Source organism: Megalobrama amblycephala, linkage group LG1 (genome assembly GCF_018812025.1).
Source record: "Megalobrama amblycephala isolate DHTTF-2021 linkage group LG1, ASM1881202v1, whole genome shotgun sequence".
Taxonomy (NCBI): Eukaryota; Metazoa; Chordata; class Actinopteri; order Cypriniformes; family Xenocyprididae; genus Megalobrama; species Megalobrama amblycephala.
In genome coordinates, this window is record NC_063044.1 from 9,182,861 (window position 1) to 9,202,581 (window position 19,721).

Consider the following 19,721-nt stretch of genomic DNA (forward strand, 5'->3'; position numbering starts at 1 on the left):
GGAGGCTGAACAGTCTAGCCTACAATCACCGTTATATGCAATATAGCTGATAAACAGATAACTGAAAGGGAGCTGACAGATACTAACTTTTCTCAAAAAGTGATCTAGCTACCCTGAGTATGCAATCCAACAGGTGATGCACTCAGTAACACTGGGGAAAGGATTCACCAAACACTTACATAGAGGCCGCTTTTAAAAAGGCCTACTATCATAAGCGGGTGCCAACCTGTGGCAGCATATCAAGCTCACATACCAAATGTAGGGCAAACGTCTAGAACTCAAAGGAAACTTTGAAATACATGCCATTTGACAGAGAGAAAAAAAAATAAATAAATAAAATAAAACCATGGCTACAGATTCTCAAATCTGTTCCAAGCCTTAGAGGACAGAGCTAAAATGCTGGCATAGTCAACTTAAACTTGAAAATATCAAGTGGCTCGGAAGAAAATATTTTTTCCTCTCGGCATGAATGTTCTAGAGAGTGGGGCCTAGCAACATTAATAGCATAAACTTATCTACGCAAAGATAAGGGCCTACCACCTGAGAAACAGCATCAGGTCTCTAACAAAGCAGTCTAAAAACCTAGCTGTTACACTCATCGTTGCACCTACATAAGCAATGGGATAATCTGGGCAAAAAATTCAGCCACTCCCTCAGGAGAAGGCCAAAAACTAAAATACATATGGGAATTATTTATACATACACCATACATACACTTAGTTCTAGCCTGGCCAAAAACATACAGGCCTATTCAAAATAACAGGCACTATAATAAGCCTGATCGCTACCTCGAAATTTCAAATAAGAAATACAGCAAAGATCACAGCTATCACGCTGGGCGGCCGGTTAGGACCACCACAAACGCATAAACTGAAGTGATGAGTGCCAGTTCGAACTACACTGAAAAATAGTCGAACGACAAAACATACAGAGAGAAAACTGAACAGCAGCCATTCCTTCCTCGTTCTTTCAAAGGAGAAGAATGATATCCCCGGTTCCAAAAGCCTCACGAACCTTTTCACTATCAAGCCAGAAGGCGGGCCTACAGAAAAAGCTTCATCATGGGCCGGCCACCGGCCTGACTGTTCAAAGGTGTTATCCTGAACGTGCACAGATTTTAGATAGGGGATAATGGGCATATGGCCTAACAACTCCCTTGGGAGGAGACCAGAACTAGGAACTATACAACCTAATAAGGGATAGTATACATAAGGTTATGTAAATAACACACCTAACCTAGCTCTAGCCTAGCCGCTAAGCTACGGGCCTTCTTACAGGGCCACAAGCCTAGTGAAGCCCGGGCTTCACCTCCAAATCTCATGGATAAGAGAAAGAAAGTGAAGCTCACAAGCAAACAATGTCAGGCGGCCAATTAAGACCGACCTAAACATTTACATATTAACTGAAGTGACAAGTGCTATCAACTTCAGTCTGCCCATCCCCTAATTTTCTTGACTACATGCTCAGAAACCTATACAGGAAAATAAGGTCTTATTTTAAATGAATAAAATATAGACCCTCCTGCGGCTCAAAAACCAAAAACTCCTAATGCTCCTTTTTTACATGAAAGGATGGAATCTAAGGTTCTTTTAAGCCTAAAAGATCCTCTTACTATAAAACAGAAACAGCGGGCTGATAGAAATAATGACTATGGGCCCAGCCATCAGTCTGACCATAAGAAGCATCTGAGCATGATATATGTCCATACATATATACACATATACACATCTATATACAAACATGTATATAAGCATACATATATATATATATATATATATATATATATATATATATATATATATATATATATATATATATATATATATATATACATACATATACACAGGAGGTGGAAGAAGAAGAGGAGAGGGTAGATATAAATCACCCTATAGCTGGGGGATCGATTACAAACGCAACAGTGTTTACAATCGATCACCCGTCTCACTCTCTCTTCCTCCCCCTCTCGTCTGTCTGGGTTCAGATACAAAACTGAATGGCTAGGGGTTTTTCCATGCCTTCCCGATCTCAAACACGGAGATCAAAAAAGGAATGGAAAGTATGGAAGCTGCCGTATTAATAGACAGAAAGGAACCGCTCGTCGAGCCGTCCGCGCGCGGCCCCTTTCCTAACGCGCTCTCCCGGCAGCTGCAGTCCCAAACACACAGCAGCTCGCATACACCAGCCAGAGGAGCGCTCGCCGCCGGACGCGATGACGTCAAACACGAACGTCATCGTCATCCACTCGTTCTCGCCCGCCCCGGGGAAGTTAGAGAGAATAAAACTTTCTCAAACTTCCCAACGAGCTCATCTGCGAGCCCTATGATTGCAACCACCGTTAAGCCTCAGCACAAACAGGGGCCAGAACCAACAGGCAATGATGCAGACAGCTCTTCCCTCGGGAAGAGTGACAAACGAGAACAGCGTAAACAACAGAAAAACACACAGCAGTGCCCTCAAGCACTGTGTATGCGTGCTCCACTCCAGACAGAAAACGCCCAGAAAAATATATATATCAAGTGTCAAATTTTTCCCTGGGACACAGATAAACACATTTCATGAACGTTTGTAAGGCATATATTAAAAACCCTACCGGAGTTGGTTATAGATGCAATCAGACAGAACAGGACCGAAAGACGAAAAAGATAGTGACTGTCTCTCCAGGCGCTCCCTTTATACATCCGGGTCGCGCCGTATGACGTCATAGGCTGTCGCCGGCCAATAGCAATTGGAGTTGTTGGATAGTGCTTTCGACACCTGGGTCACGTGATGGTTCCCCAATGCGTTCTGTTCAATGCAGAGTGGAGTTCCCTTCAAAAGGGAACTAACACTGAAGCGGTGTTGACGTTAATTAAGTAATTAAGTGATGCTTGAACATTAATGATGAACACCTGCTGTTAACAAGCAGAATCACTGAAGGAAAGATGAACAAGAGAAACATAGTCATAGTTTTCATGAGATGCCACGCCCTTATAGGAAGGCCCACCTGGAGAACCACCTGGAGTTATTGGAGCTGGCCTATAGACTACGTGGCCGCTCCTTAAGAGTCCTGTTTTCCTCGTGGTTTGAACCGAATTCTTTCTTTGTTTTTGTTTATTTTTTTCTTTTGAATATTTGTATATTGTTGATTGTGCTGTACTGTGGTGACTTTTACCCATCGTTTTACGGTGTAATTGTGACTCCCTTTGACTTTTCATTTATTTCTGTTTATGAGATTTATTTATTTTGTTTTTGATTTTTCTTTCAGGAGCTGGGGTCCCACGGGTGAAATATCTTTTGTGGTGGTGGTGGTGCTTCTTCAACGTTTGCCGTGTGACACTTTTGAAGTGTATGAGTGTGTGATCTGAATTCACAGTGCGGTTGTGTGGAAGTGTGCTTTTGGATAACTAGCGCTGGTGATCACTCCGGTGGGTAACCTCAGCCCTGTATTTTGGTATATATTTTGTTTTGTTTATTTGGAAATTGTGTAAATTGGTTCTGTTTAACATTTTCTTATGGTTGTGTTTTTCTTTTTGTTATTATTTGTATAATTAGTTGCCTGTCACTGGACCTTTTAACAGTGAGGATATTGTTTTCTTTTTGTTTTTGTAACTTGGTATAAATTGAGTTTATGATTTGTGTGCAGTTTGTCTTTTATGTAATTTGTTTTGTGTATTTTTGAGCTGTCATTAGAGAGAGAGCTGCCAGGAGGAGTGGCACCGTATCATTGAGGCTATTTTAAGTGATTTTTCTATCTTGAATTCAAGTTGTGAATAAATTTTGTACTTTTATATGATGCCCACGTTTCCTGCCTACATTTTTTTATAAGAGAGGCGAACCTGTGTGACCTAATAACAAACTTTGGGGTTTATATCTATTTCTTGTGTGAAACCCTCCCAGGTGGTGTAGTTGAATTTTCTACAAGTAGATAAACTTGGGCTTGCGTGTTAAAACCTGTACCGCTCCCCACCACATTCCGAATGGATAATCTGTGACATTGGCTTCTGTTGTGCGTGCATTTGGATTCACCCTCGTCTTTTCTCTATACACCCGTTACACTTGTAATTCAATTTTAACATTTTAATTATTGTGGAAAGATTGTAGAATTGAACCAAAACCTTGTAAAATTGCAGGAGCTAATTTCACCATCTCACCATTTTTCTAATCATATAGAGCATTGTGTGTTTTGCAGAAAAAAAAGATTCATTTATGCATTTGAAAACATAAACCCGACACTCCATTGTATTTTAATACTAATGTCTGGTTGAAGCTTTGCAGACTATCAACTGAGAAAGCAATAGCAATGAAAAAGTAATCACAAATAAAACAATTATGACACCACAGATACATTTATACAAATTATCAAACACAACTTTCTTAAAAGACAAAGCAAAACAGAAGCAGCCTATATAGCCTAATTAAACACAAACAAAACTTGATGGCTGTAGTCTCATTTACTCTGAGCCTAGCCTAATAATAGAGCACTGGCAAATAAGTGGCTGTAATCATTAAATTATATCACAATGACATAACACAATGGACAAACTATTGAGCATACAGTACATAAACATTTATTTTTTAAAAAAGAAGCTTATGATTCTAGAAGAGACACAGTTTACACAGAAAGTTTAATCAGAAAATCTGAATGAGCTTAAAAAACACATTGTACACAAAGCACTTTAAAGCCCTGCAAGTTTTACTCACACACAGACATCAAGAATCAGCGTATGAATTTCAACAACGGTGACATGCTTCATACATGAACAAACAATATCTAGAAATGAACATTACAATGTTTTAAAAATGTTAATTGTTGTCATTTGTGATGCATAATGCATTAACTAAAACTAATAAATTGAACCTTATTGTATAATGTTATCATTAAACAATATTTACTTACCCATTAAGGCAAGAAAAAATATCAGCCAGTGCAGGTACATGTTGAATAGTGGAAAAAAAAAAAAAAAAATATATATATATATGTATATATATCCGTCTGCTGTAGGATGAGGATTCACTCTTGAACAGATGTCAGTCATTTGGTCATATTTATACACTGTGAATGAGCAACACATTCTCACTCCCAACCAGTGGCAAAGCCAAGATATTTTCATAGAGATGGCCAGGGAGGGGCCAGAAAACCAGCCCGGGGTGACATAGACATCTTTGTTATTTCAACATAGAGATGAGTTTATAAAGTACTGGACTGTTTTAGTGCCTACAAAAAAACTAAATACAATTTGTGCTTAAAAGGTTAGCTCACCCCAAAATGAAAATTCTGTCATCATTTACTCACCCAAGTTGTTACAAACTGGTATGAATTTTGTTTTTTCTTCTGCTGAACACAAAAGAAGATATAATGAAGAATGTTGTTGTACCATAGTTTGTTGATAGGGGAAGGAGGGGGCGGGAACCGTCGAACATTAAACACAACTTTAATATATAAAAATAAACAAATACAAAACGAAAGTAATGCTGACAGACCCTCACGGACGTCTGCCGGCCACACAAACATAATAAAACAAACTCCAGGCCTGTTCCTCTCTCGTCCTTCACTGTTGTCGCTCCTTCTTTTATGCTTCCAAGACTGTGTTCCAGTTCGGTTTTTAAAAGCCCTTCCCTCGCTAACTTCCCTCGGTCTCGTTGACTCGGATGTACGTCATTGCACGAGTGTCCACTTCTGGCGGAACCTTTGCAATGGGCTGAACTGGAACGTCCTAAGCCCTTGATCACTTGGAATCCGCAATGGAGCTGATTTATTATTTATTGTTTTCCCCTTACAAATTTGTTTAATACAGCATCCTATATGTATATATGTGTGTTTTAAATGTTTAAAAAAATAATTAATAGCCTATATCATAGAATTGTTTGTGGTAGGGTAAATTAAACGCGATATGCGGTGACGTCATAATCGTGTTGCATTGTGGGTTATGGAGCTGCCTGAAGTGTACATGTGAAGTAGACTCGCTCCCTCGGTTAAAATCGAGGGAGCGAGGGTCTGTCCATGTAAACTTCCCTCGTCCACTTCACGAAGTGGAACGCACTTCAAAATGGCGGCAGGGATTCCCCCGAGGGGAAGTGTTTAGGGAAGTTCGTGAGTTGATGGACCCCATAGACTTCCATAGTATATTTTTTCATACTATGGAAGTCAATAGGGCTCACTCGAGATATAAGTTAACATTAATATACTCACATTACTAACACAGAATGAAACACAGGTTTTAATTTGGAAACATGAAAAGGGATAAATTCTCCTGTACACTGGAGGAAGTTTGAGATGGACTGCTGCTGGACTAAGGATCTTGGTGATAGGAAACGATCCAATAAACCTGGGAGCAAGTTTATTACAAACGATGCAAAGAGGAATATTCTTAGATGAAAGCCACACTTTTTGACCCACAAACAAACAACCCGGTGGGCAGTTGGGTGGAGGCGTTACCCCTTGCGGACCTTCAATTCGATCTCCATAGAAACCATAGAAACAACAAGTTTCTCACGCGACAAGCAATGATGCATCACCATGGAAACAATAAAGCGATACATTCGAAATAACAGTCGCCTTGAAAAACTCACGCTGGGGGCTCAGCCAGAATATTTTAAACTTACATGTGAAAGGTTTAAAACAGTCCATGTGACTACAGTGGTTCAACCTTAAAGTTACGAAGCGACGAGAATACTTTTTGTATGCCAAAAAAAAAACAAAAAAAACCACTTTATTCAACAATCTCTCACACGTATGTGTCGTTCTGCTCATGTGAACAGTGTCAGCCAAAGAAATAGCTGCCGTTCTGACGTAGAAACGTAGAACTCGGAAGAATGAGAATGACATAGAAAAGAAGAGATTGTTGAATAAAGTCATTATTTTGGGGGGGGGTTTGCACATAAAAATATTCTTGTCGCTTCATATCATTAAGGTTGAACCACTGTAGTCACATGGTTTTTTTTAATGATGTCTTTACTACCTTTCAGGACCTTGAAAGTTGCAATGACATTGCAGTCTATGGAGGGGTCAGAACCCTCTCAGATTTCATCAAAAAATCCTATTTTGTATTCCGAAGATGAACAAAGGTCTCATGGTTTTGGAATGACATGAGGGTGAATAATTAATGACAGCAATTAAATTTTTGGGTGAACTAACATTTTAAGCCTTACGATCCCTCTCTTGTCTGTCTTCCCATAGGGTCTGGCAGTGTAGTGTAGCCTCCTCTTCCCCTGGAGTTAAATGAAAGGTTGGTGTATGCTGTCCACACCATTTTCATTTCTGGGACCTGCATCAGAAAGAGACATTATTATCAGCAAGCCAAGTTGCCTGTTTGGATACATAACATTTCCTTACGTTCATGAGTTGTGCTCCTTTGAAGTATCTCATTAAAAATTTGTGTTGATTCATCTTTGCGTCTGTCTTCTTCAGTTGTGACAGTGGGTTTGTGGTTTTAACATGTAACCACCATAAGTATGCACTTCAATTTCCTGTGAAACACACACCTTTAGTGCATATAAGAGGTGTGTTATTTGAGATGCAGCCATTACATATAACATTGCACAGACGGGGTTATTAATAATTTCACAACAGACTCATGCTAATATGTGTGTTGTTTAAGTTTTACAGTTATACCTTTGAAATCGCATGATAATTTTTTTAGGACAAAAAAGAAGTATGTAAATACAGCCACCATGAATAACAAATGTTAAAGCAGAAGGAAATGATAAAATTTATGTAAATAAAATGAGAAACAAATGGGCATTTCGGTATACCACAGACGTTCTTCCAAAAATACACCATTATTCAAATTATATTATTTAGAAGAGGTTTCATTTTCTCTTGAAACATAACACTCACTCTTTAGTGACTGTAACTACAAGAGCATGCATTGTACTTCATTGTACTGAACTCTACATTCATGTCATGATTTGAATATGTGGCCTTCTTCCTCCTACTGCACATTTTCGATGTTATCTGTATCAGACACAACCTATTCAGGTTAGGACAAGCAGACATGGGCAGTATTTTAGTTACATGTGTTTAAAATATGTATTTAATTACTTTTAAATATGTTGGATATTAAAAAGTATTTTCCTTAAAAATAAATTAAATGTAATTTGTAATTAAACACTTTGAGAGAATGTATTTTTCACCCTGTGGTGAAAATTAAGTTCCCTTTCGTGGGAACTATCGACGCTACGTCGAATGACGTGATGGGAACCCTCTGCATTTTGTGTTTGTGAAGCACCTCTGTATCCAACCAATGAGGAAACGTGACGTCAGAGGCGGGTGACGTCACGGACCAGGAAACTATAATGCTGCGTTCACACCGAACGCGTCTGGGGCGTCAAATTCGCGCCAGACGCGTCTAGTTGGACGCTTGAACATTTTTAAGTCAGACGCTTCAGACGCGCGTAAAATTCGCTCAATTCGCACGTCTAAACAAAGTGTGTTCAGACGCGAATTCGCGTCATGGGAGGGGCTTTCATCTCTTTCTGCACAGATCCTCTGAATAAACACATAATCTCGTCAGTTGGAAACCTGTAGCGGCAATTTAACTCGGTTATGCCGGCCGACTTTTGCTAGCTAGAAGGTGGGCTATCAACGGCTAAAATCATGCAAAAAGTTTTACATCTAACCAGATTGTCAGATTTCTTCGCTTATTCTCTTCCAGGCAAGGTCCTTTTTATTCCTGTATCGATAAAAATATAATGAGACATCATAGAGCTCAGGGTGGCCACACACACAGCGACATCTTTGTTCTGGTCTCCACCACTGATCACATCATAAACACGTTACTACCAAAGCAGAGTCCCTGATTGGTTAACGCGCCGCGAATTTACGCCAAAGTTCAGATTTTTCAACTCGGGCGTTTGGGCGTCAGACGCTCAATTCGCGCGTCAGCCGCGTGAACGCTCAATTCGCGCCGCGCTATTCGCGCGTCAACGGCCGATTCGCGCCGCGCTAGACGCTTGATTCGCGCCGCAGGACACCTAGACGCGCGTTTACATTGACTTAACATGTAAATCAGACGCCTCAGAAGCCCCAGACGCGTTCGGTGTGAACGCAGCATAAAGCATGCCCAGAACAAAGAACGCTAGCTTCTGTTGTCTTCAGCAAGCGCTCTCTGTATCTTGTGTGTCTTATTTGGTGTTGTTTGTCTTATCACATATAAATAATCACGATCTCTTTGTCTGAGGACAAGAGTATCTCACACCAATCCATATATTTATATATAAAAAAGACACGTATTATGGCGAGAAACAGCAGTGAAGTGGGAGTGAGTATGCCCAGGCAGCTCTAGAGGGAGCCATCTGTGTGCACTGTAAAAACTCGCTCTCAGGACACTGTGCTCCAGTGTTCCCCGCGGATCGGGTCCCGCTTCTGCTGAGGCAGGCCGGAGGCTCCGTTCGTGGGGTTCACAAATGGATCTGACAGAGGGGTTAGAGACGGGCGCCGCCCTTTCTCTGCCTTCACCTGCCAGGTTCAGTGCCGTCTCCCAGGTGGAAGCACGCTCTGCGGTTTCTTCCCCCGGGTTGAGGCACCGACATTCACGTCCAGCTCTGAGGAGGTGGATATTGTGATATCGATCTGAGGATCGCCACCTCACAGTCACACACATATCGTGTTTCAAAATCACACGTTTATAACAAATCAATCGTGAACAGTTTGAATTTTCCCCTGTGCTACTACAAAGCGAGTAGGGATACACACGATTTATGTGTCGTTTGCTGGGAGTGGAGCGTGCACGTCAGCTCACAACTGACAGTGACAGTGTTCATTCATAAAATGTCCCGAAGAAAAGTATGCACTAGTGGGAGTTTTGTAGCTCCACTCCTGTTGGCTTTATTCTCGAGGGAATAAAAGTCTAATGCAAAGCTCGGATCTCGCGCTTGCCGAGGCAGCGCGTGGATTTTGTTTTCATTAAAGAATATAGCTCGGATCTCGCGCTTGCCGAGGCAGCGCGTGGATTGGGTTTTCATTAAAGAATATATGGCTCGGATCTCGCGTTGCCGAGGCAGCGCGTAGATTAAGTCTGCAAGAATGAATATACGGCTCGGGTCTTGCGTTTGCAGAGGCTGTGCATGTATCACGTGTCCGTGATTATGCATGCTTGTGTGTGCGTATGTGTATATATATATTTATATCTCCCCTGCCTACAGTCAACGTCCCCGATGACTGCAAACACCCTTCAATCCTCTACTACTTCTTGCAGCTTTCCAGATGTGTACAAAACCATACCAGCTAGCACTTGTGAGAGAACATCGGGACTGAGGGTCACAGCCTTACAAGCAGGCTTAGGCAATCTGTTTGGATTACTATGCACACCAGCAGTTGATCGCTGGGTCCTGCGTGGTAAAGGATGGGGTGCATCCACCTGGACAATCTCTTCCCTGGGCTTTCGGGGAACAGGAACTGGCCTAGCCACTACTACGTCTGAAGGTGAATCGGCTCTTTCGGTTCCAGGCTGAGAGAGGTCTTGGACAACACTTGCATTATCTGCTTCATCATTGTCCTCTTGTACTTCCTCCTCTCCTGTTCCAGCATCCATCCCAGGCTCTGCAACTGGCTGCTGCAACCTTCCAAACACAGGGCCCACCAGATCCTCCTCCGACAATCTGGTTTCCTCCACCAGCACACATTCTGGCTCATATGAAGGGATTTCTTCCACCATCTCAGAGGTAGGTACCTCAACAGGTTTCACTCTTCTCCCAGGCATCGGCACTGGTACTGAACTCGGACAGGGTCTGATGTCGGATCTATGTACTCTTTTTGCAGGACCTCCCCCGATTGGCTCCACAGTGTAGGTTGTACCATGCACCTCCACCACCCTATATGCTGCTGGCGCCCAGGCATCCTGGATCTTTTTCCGTCCCAGGGGACGATATCGTAAGTACACCTGTTCACCAACCGCTACCTCTGGGCAGTACACCCTACTTTCACGCTTAACAACACGGTCTGCTGCCTTTCTTTCAGCATACTCTCGTGCTCTGGAGTGTGCATCCTGAAGCCGTTCCTTATGGACAGACAACCAGGTAGGCTCCTTCTCTCTCAGGGGTTCCTGACCCAACAACGCATCCACTGGTAAGTGTGCTGCATACCAAACAGCATATAGTAAGGGGAGTAGCCGGTGGAGGAATGAGGAGTGACATTATAGGCGTACACCAGCTCGGGTAAGTACTCTGGCCATTTCCGTTTCTTATCAGGCGGTAAGGAGCGTAAAAGGTCGTGCAGAGTTCGGTTAAATCTCTCACACTGCGCATTTCCCTGGGGGTGATGTGGCGTAGTGCGGGACTTCCTTACCCCATAGAGCTTACAGAGCTCTGCAATAACGGCACTCTCAAAGTTCCTCCCCTGATCTGAGTGAAGACGCTGTGGCACACCGTACTTGAGGAACCATTCTTTAAGAAGGATCTTAGCGGTTGTGTCTGCCTTCTGATCACGGGTGGGGAATGCCTGGCTGAACTTAGTAAATACGTCGGTCACAACGAGGACATTTTCTCGTCCATCTGTTGCAGGCTCCAATGTGGTGAAATCCATTGCAACCACCTCCAATGGATGAGAAGCCAAGAACGGAGTCCATGGTGCCTGTATCTTGGGCTGCGGCATTTTGGATAGCACACACTGCGGGCATTTCTTCACCCACTTATCCACGGCATCATACATCCCAACCCAATAACAGCGCTGCTTAAGCAGTCCCAGCGTCCTTTCCACCCCTTGATACCCCATCTCATCATGAACGCATCGCAGAACCAGTTCGACCAGACATGCCGGAAGCAGCAACTGTTGACATTCTCCATTGAACACATCGTCAATGACTCTGTATAACAGACCTTCTTTCTCTTGGATTCTGTCCCACTGCTTTAACAATGATAGCACTGGTCGAGAAAAACCCTTTCTCTCACTCTTTGTGGGTTTCCTCTTCTTGTCCCAGTAACTCTTAAGTATGCTGATGGTCGGATCTGCCTCTTGGAACTGACGAAGTTCATCCTTCGTGTATCCAGGTAACGTGGGGGTATTCTCCAGGAAGTGTTCCCCTTCAGTCCCTTCATCATCTATGGCTACTTGAAGCTGTCCTGTTTCACCTTCTCTAGGCCCTGCCATTAGCTCTGACAGGTCAGCCTCCACTGCAGTACCTGTGCGAAGACCACTGCAAATAGCCACACAGCCGTCAAATTCCGAATCCTCAGTTACCACCTCTGTCCCCTCTAGCCCTGGTCTTCTGGAGAGAGCATCGGCAGCGGTGTTACACCGCTCAGGACGATATTGCACGTCAAAATCGAATACTGCAAGCTGCGCCACCCACCTCTGTTCAGTGGCACCCAGCTTGGCCGTGTTGAGATGGCACAGGGGGTTGTTATCTGTTAGGACAGTAAACCTAGATCCCAGCAGGTAACTCCTGAATTTCTCCACCACTGCCCACTTCAGTGCCAGGAGCTCCAGCTTCATACTACTGTAGTTTCTGTCATTTCGCTCGGCGCCCCTTAACCTCCGGCTCGCATAGGCTATTACAGTTTTCCTTCCCCCCTGCTGCTGGTATAGCATAGCGCCCAATCCCAGATTACTGGCGTCAGTTTCCAGCACAAAAGGTAGGGTAAAGTCTGCATACCCCAGCGTTGGAGCACAGGTAAGCTTCTCCTTGAGGTGTTCAAAGGCCTGTTGGCACTCTGTCGTCCAGGAGTCCTTGAACAACTTATTGGCCTGAGCAACACTCCCCTGTCGAACACAAGTGTTTACCACATCATGGAGCGGACCTGCCACCCTAGAGAAACCCTCAATGAATCTCCGATAGTAGCTGCAGAACCCTAAAAAGGATCGCAGCTCCTTCAGAGTGTCAGGGACTGGCCACTGCTTCACTGCATTCACTTTGTCTGGATCTGTAGACACCCCCTGAGCAGATACAACATGCCCTAGGAACTTTACTTCGGACTGCAGGAAGTGGCATTTTTCCACTTTAACCTTTAGTTCGGCCTCCCTCAACCTCTGCAACACAGTCTCTAGCCTCACTAAGTGTCCCTCAAATGTACTCGAATAGACAAGCAAATCGTCCAAATAGACAAGTACCATTTGAAATACCAGGTCACTCATTATGGCTTGCATGAGGCGCTGAAATGTTGCAGGCGCATTACAGAGTCCAAACGGCATCCGTTGGTACTCAAATAGCCCAAATGGTGTAATGAAGGCTGTTTTGTGCCGGTCCTTCTCATGAACTGCCACCTGGTGATAGCCACTTGCGAGATCGATGGATGAGAACACCTTGGCCCTGCTCAAAGCATCTAGACTCTCATCTATCCGTGGCAACGGGAATGCATCACGTCTAGTTTTAGAGTTTAGCTTCCTGTAGTCCACGCATAGCCGGAGACTTCCATCTGACTTACGAACTAACACCACCGGAGATGCGTACGAACTGGAGCTTTCTTGTATGACACCTTTTTTGAGAAGCCCAGAGATATGATCCTTTACCTCTTTGAATTGGTTAGGGGGTATTCGCCGGTATGGCTGTGAGACAGGGAGGTCATCATTCAGGGGAATCTCATGCTTTACCAGGTCAGCATAACCAAGGTCTTCGTCACTGATGGCGAACACATCCAGATACTTCATCAGGAGTGCCTTCAGCTCTGTCTGCTGTGTAGGGGTATGACCTATCTGCACTTTCTCCAATGGGCACTGCAGGTCACTCCCCACCCCTATCATTGACATCTGGCTAACCTTTACTTCCTCATGATTAGCTGAGATCCGATGGAATGTAACCTCACAGGAGCTACCTTCAAAGCAATGACCTGAGGCAAGTATGCCAAGTTTCACCTTAGGCGGTAACCACACATCCTCTGGCGACAAGTTTACTATCTGCACTGGGAACACTTGCCTACCGGGTGGCACCAAGGTAGGAACCAGGACCAGGCCACCTGGCAGTGATGTATTACCTGGTTCAAACAAACCTAGGCCCCTGTTTCCAATTAGTTCTTTGTGTGTTCTAGCCTGAATGGTAGCCACAGAAGCTGCAGGTACATACGACTTATGTGTGCCTGCCACGCGGACTATAGAAGTCGCCTCCACTGGGGTAGCCTCTTGTACCTCGTTGAAGACGGCTCTCCAATCAGCATCCAACGTCCCCTCCAAAGCATTGTCAAACTCTGCCAGAATCAACTGTTTACAACGCTGTGCTATGTTCATACCGAGTATGCCTGGGGGTGCTGAATCAGTCTCCCCATCATCCTGGTCACATATCACTAGGAATCCACACCCAGGTATAGTCAACCCCATTACCTGGATATCAAGTTCAACGTACCCAAGGTAGGGAAGCGGCAATTTATTGGCAGCAGTGATCTTCAACCACTTGGTTGTACAATGCATGTCTTTGTCTTCTCCATTAAGATGTTCTTTAAAGAAACTCTCAGTCAAAGTACTCACGTTGCTGCCAGTGTCCAAAAGGCACCTGACAGCGACCCCTCCAATGTGTATTTCTACTTCCGGGCACTTGCCCACTGCACGCTCCAGGAATCTGTCTTTAGTCAGGGTGCCACTTTTTGAGCCATCAGTGCTACCTCTCATTGCTCGGCTCTTCGCAATGGAGGCACACCGTTTCCCTGCAGACTCTGGGGCTCGGGTGTAGCTGGTGCAGGGTTTCCCTGGAAGCGCGGCATAGTGCATTGCCGGGCTATGTGTCCAACACCCTCGCATCTCAAACAAATGGGTTGGCCTTCACGGGTGTATTTTGGCTTAAATCTGGCCTTACTCGGTTTCCCACCACTTGGGTTAGACCTCTGGACTGTGAGATCACGGACAGCATTGGTAAGTTCCCCTATTGCTTTCCCTTGTTGTGTAATTACCTTAATTACCTCTTGCAAGGCTACAGTCAATTCACTTGGTAAGGTGGCAGTCATCCTCGCATGCTCTACATTTTCGCCCACACCCACTAGGTTTCGGTTTCTAGCCACATTAACTACACGGGGTCTCTCTTCCGAAAACCACACCCCCTCTATGAATTGATCTCTCAATGCCAGCTGTGTATCTGGAACAATGTGGGGTGACTGCTGAAGTGCAGCATTTAACAGCAATGATAAGGCATGTGAAAAATCACGGAAATCCTCACCGTCTAATTGCTTTCGTGCATAAAATGCATGTAACAACTGAGGGGTGCTCCGCTTTTCCCTGAAGGCGGCTCTCAAATAGGAGAACAGGTCTTGTGGTAATTTATCCTCCCCTCCCATACACAATCTGACTTCATCTAGAGCTGAACCCCTTAAGTGGGAGAGGATAAAATCTACCTGATCCTCTGTATTCAACCCCCTCACTCTAATGACCCGCTCGAGTTCCTCAATGAACTCATCAACATTTTGGCAATCTTTACTCAGATCCCCACTGAAAGGTACAATTTGTTTCTCTCTTGGGATATACACATAGGACCTAGTATGTACATTAGTCATGTTAGAAAGGGCAGACATTACTTGGTCATGTCTACGTCCCAACTCCAGGATCTGCGACTGTAGCTGTGAGATGGGGTTACCTCCGTCAATGTCCATTTCTGGAGCTGCAGCTCCTGCACCTTGAATCTCCTCAGCCTGGGCGGCTGCACCGTCCATGTCCTCAGCGTCCATGACTCGCGGATGCAGAAAGTCTCAGTTCTCAAACAGTCAGTTCAATAAGCACCGTCCTTCACAATCTCCTCACACACAGCAGTCCTGGCGTGCTGGCCCCTGATCCTCCTGCAGCTCCAGTCAGGATGACACACAATCCTCTGCAGGCTCTTCTTGCACTCAGCCGCTCTTACCCACTACCGTTGTTTGCACCCTACTACTTTAGCACTGTTTCGACAAAATGAACCCCAAACAAGAAACGGAACCCCACTCCTGGTACCAAAATTAGATGTGGCCGCTTACCCTTCAATATTATGTATGGAAATAATACACAGCCACAACATTTAAAGCAAAGGGGTTCTTTTATTCCTGACTGGGCCTAAAAGGGCCACAGCATTAATATATTCTTTGTTCAGGGCAAAATAAAGAGTTTTAGAAAATCCAATTAAAGTTAAAGTTGGCTTATATAATCCAAAAAAATGTAACAAACCCACCCACTTGACTCCAATGGGTACCAAAAAAGAGCAGTAAGTACTAGAAAAAATTCTAAAACATGAAATGGGTTCTTTACATCAATAACCCCTATTCAAAACACTGGATCACCAGTCCAATTTCACTGGAAATAGTGCAAACAATGTTAAAGAACCATTACAGGTGTGCAAAACAACGGTAGTGGACTACATGTGCCTAAATAAAACAAATAAAACACAGAATAAATGAGAAATCAGCACATTTTACCACATTAATACATCACACACATTATCTCTCACACTTTAACCCCCTTTGTATAAATGAATCTGTAACTAAAGACAACAGTATACACTTGATACAGAATACAAAGCTTTTCATGTCTTAAACTTACACACTTTATATGAATAAAATGAGCAAAACTCACTTTTTGAGTCAAAGAAGAAGCTCACGTGGTAATTGGCACACGTTTGATCACATATATCGTTGCTCTCCCCTCTAACACAGTATAAAGGGCAAAAATTACCGTATGTTCAGCTAATATAAGAAATAAACAGGGTTATTTAACATTTTAACAACTTTCACAACAGTTTAACTCACGCTCAATCTCCGTTATCGTGGTCTGAATTCTCCACCCCACCGAAGATTTCTCTCACGTAGCAACACAACACTCGTATGAATTGCAAATTAACCCATCCGCTAAATACAATCACACAACTGTAATCACCACATATTCACAGGTTGATATAAAACTGGAAGTTTCCTCTCTTTGACAGTTTTATCAACTATTTATTCCTCTTTTAACTCCTGTTTTGAACTGCGCGTTCTCTCAGTCTGACGTGCACTCCTCTCTGACGCATACACAAACTCTTAAAGGGGACAGCACACATGAGTCGGAGCAAACATAAAGGTGATTCGCCGGGGGGGGGGATTAATCAAATGACAAATATTATTCTTGCCCCGGTTACATATATATTAAGGGATCTGAGCAGACAGGAGTTTACCTTTCTCTCTTTCCCTAAAATACTTTGCGAATTATTACGAGCTATAATTCTTTTTTTGTATTCTAAATATATTCAGTCTGTTCAAAAATATATATTTATATAACAACTGGCTGCATTTAATTTGAGGATTAAATGAAATATTGAATACATTAAATTCTGAGGAATTTAAAAGAAAATAAAGGAGACCCTTCTGCTAACCCTGCCACCCAGTGTGCTTCAGGGCGCAGCGGTCTCCACCGATCCTCCGAGGAGGGCCGGTCATCACTTGATTCAGCTGTTCCTTGCCGGTTCACCGCTTCAGGGCGCCGAGTCAAGTGCTCAAAAAACACCAGAGGCCAGTCTCGAGAGACTGGTTCCCTTTGTAAATAAGGCAGAATGGAAACTTCTCCCAAATATTTCAAAATGGGTGCTGCTTACAATAGAAAAGGGTTACAAATTCGGGTCTCGCCCGCCCCAGTTTAATGGGGTCCTTCCCACAGTGGTGGCCCCCGAGCAGTCTCTGGTAATGGAACAGGAGGTTATGACGCTCTTGCAAAAAGGAGCTATAGAAGGGGTTCTCCTCCCAGCAAGCTGTCAGAGTTTTACAACCTATACTTCATTGTTCCAAAGAAGGATGGAGGGTTATCCCACAGATCAGGTTTGAGGACTGGTTTGTTGTGATAGACCTGAAAGTTGGTTACTTTCATGTATCCATCCATCCATCCATCCATCCATCCTTCTCATAGGAAGTTCCTCAGGTTTGCTTTCAGGGACAAAGCTTACCAATACAGGGTTCTTCCTTTCGGCCTATCATTATCACCCCGCATGTTCATGAAGTGCGTGGATGCAGCGCTGGCTCCATTGAGACTCCAGGGCATCCGCGTGCTGAACTATATCGACGATTGGTTGATATTAGCTCAAACAGAACAGTTGGCAGGTCAACATCGAGATGTTGTTCTGTCGCACATGAAAAAGCTTGGGCTGAGGCTCAATGCCAAAAAGAGTGTGCTGGTTCCGAGTCAGATTGCAAACTATCTAGGAGTAATCTGGGATTCTACCATGATGCAGTTGGGTCTGATGGCAGCTGCGTCCAACGTGATTACTATTGGCCTTCTGCACATGAGACCCTTACAGTGGTGACTCAGGACCAAGGGGTTTTCCCTGAGGGGAAATCCTTTTCGCATGATCAAAGTCACGCGCCGATGCCTTCGTGCTCTGGTCATGTGGAAAATGCTTTGGTTCCTGTCCCAGGACCCGTGTTGGGGACTTCTCGTCGTCGCGTAATGCTTACGACGGATGCTTCCCTCACGGGCTGGGGGGCGATCATCAGTGGTCGCTCGGCTCAGGGTCTCTGGGAGGACCATCAGCTCTCCTGGCACATAAATCGGCTGGAGATGATGGCCGTGTCTCTAGAACTGAAACACTTCCTCCCAGACCTGAGGGGCCACCACGTGTTGGTACATACGGACAACACGACAGTGGTCTCTTATGACCAGTCATTCACTGTAAAACAGTTTCAGAGACTGTTGGGTCTTATGGCAGCTGCGTCGACCGTGATAACTTTTGGCCTTCTGCACATGAGACTCTTACAGTGGTGGCTCAGGACCAAGGGGTTTTCTCCGAGGGGAAATCCTTTTCGCAAGATCAAAAGTCACGCGGCGATGCCTTCGTGCTCTGGTCATGTGGAAAAAGCCTTGGTTCCTGTCCCAGAACCCATGTTGGGGACTTCTCGTCGTCGTGTAATGCTTACGACGGATGCTTCCCTCATGGGCTGGAGGGGCGATCATGAGTGGTCGCTCAGCTCAGTGTCTCTGGGAGGACCATCAGTTCCTGGCACTTAAATCGGCTGGAAATGATGGCGGTATTTCTTGCAGTAAAATACTTCCTCCCAGACCTGAGGGCATTAAAATGTGGGAGCAGACGCCCTGTCGAGGCAGGGGCCGAGGCCCGGGGAATGGAGTCTCCACACTGAGGTGTGGAGCTCACTTTGGAAATCTTTGGTCGAGCTGAAATTGACCTATTTGCTTCAGGGGAATCAACCCAGTGTCCACTGTGGTTCTCCCTATCTCATTCAGCACCACTGGGTCTGGATGCCATGGTACAGACATGGCCGAGGCTGCGTCTGTATGCATTTCCTCGTTCGCTCTGCTCCCGGGAGTTCTGGAGAAAGTACACCAGGAAGGGGTCAGTCTAATATTGATAGCCCTGTACTGGCCAACCAAAATATGGTTCTCAGACCTAGTGTCACTTCTAGATGACTCCCTGATGGAGCTTCCTCTCAGGTAGGACCTCCTGTCTGACTCAAGTGGGCGGCATGATAATTCATCCACGCCCAGAACTATGGAGACTGTGGACCTGGCCTCTGAGGGGGCCAGGCTCATAGATGCTGCTCTCCCAACTGAGGTTGTGGAGACCATACTCCACTCCAGAGCTCCCTCCACGAGGAAGTGTATGCGGCCATTTCGGCCATACTCCTCTGGGGGATTCCTCGGTAGGTCGAGACCCCCCTTTTTTATACGCTTCCTCCGTGGTACTCTGAGGCTGAGGCCTTCAGTACGTACAAGGACTCAGGCCTGGGACTTGGCCGTGGTATTAGAAGGGTTAGCCGAGGCTCCCTTCGAACCACTAGAGGAAGTTTCAGAGAAATTCCTCACCCTTAAAGACCATATTTCTACTAGCTATTTCATCTCTTAAAAGAGTAGGAGATCTTCAAGCACTTTCAGCTGCTTCTTT

The 19,721-nt window shown here is 44.5% G+C and overlaps 2 protein-coding genes across 3 annotated transcripts in view; one reads left to right on the forward strand and one right to left on the reverse strand.

Annotated features, from left to right (window-relative positions):
- LOC125243033 (5-hydroxytryptamine receptor 3A-like) overlaps positions 1-5,686 on the reverse strand; it is a 36,554-nt gene extending 30,868 nt beyond the window's left edge. Inside the window, exon 1 of one of the 2 annotated variants that reach the window (XM_048152276.1) lies at positions 4,877-5,686. In XM_048152276.1, coding sequence (XP_048008233.1) covers positions 4,877-5,090 — 214 coding nt within the window. In that variant the 5' untranslated portion in view covers positions 5,091-5,686. Of the gene's footprint in view, positions 1-2,590; positions 2,718-4,876 lie in introns of those variants that run through there. The other variant, XM_048152285.1, reaches the window with a different exon arrangement.
- The window catches only part of LOC125280859 (gastrula zinc finger protein XlCGF57.1-like), a 1,316,469-nt gene that overhangs the window by 590,517 nt on the left and 706,231 nt on the right, over positions 1-19,721 (forward strand). The gene's annotated exons all lie outside the window — the stretch shown is intronic.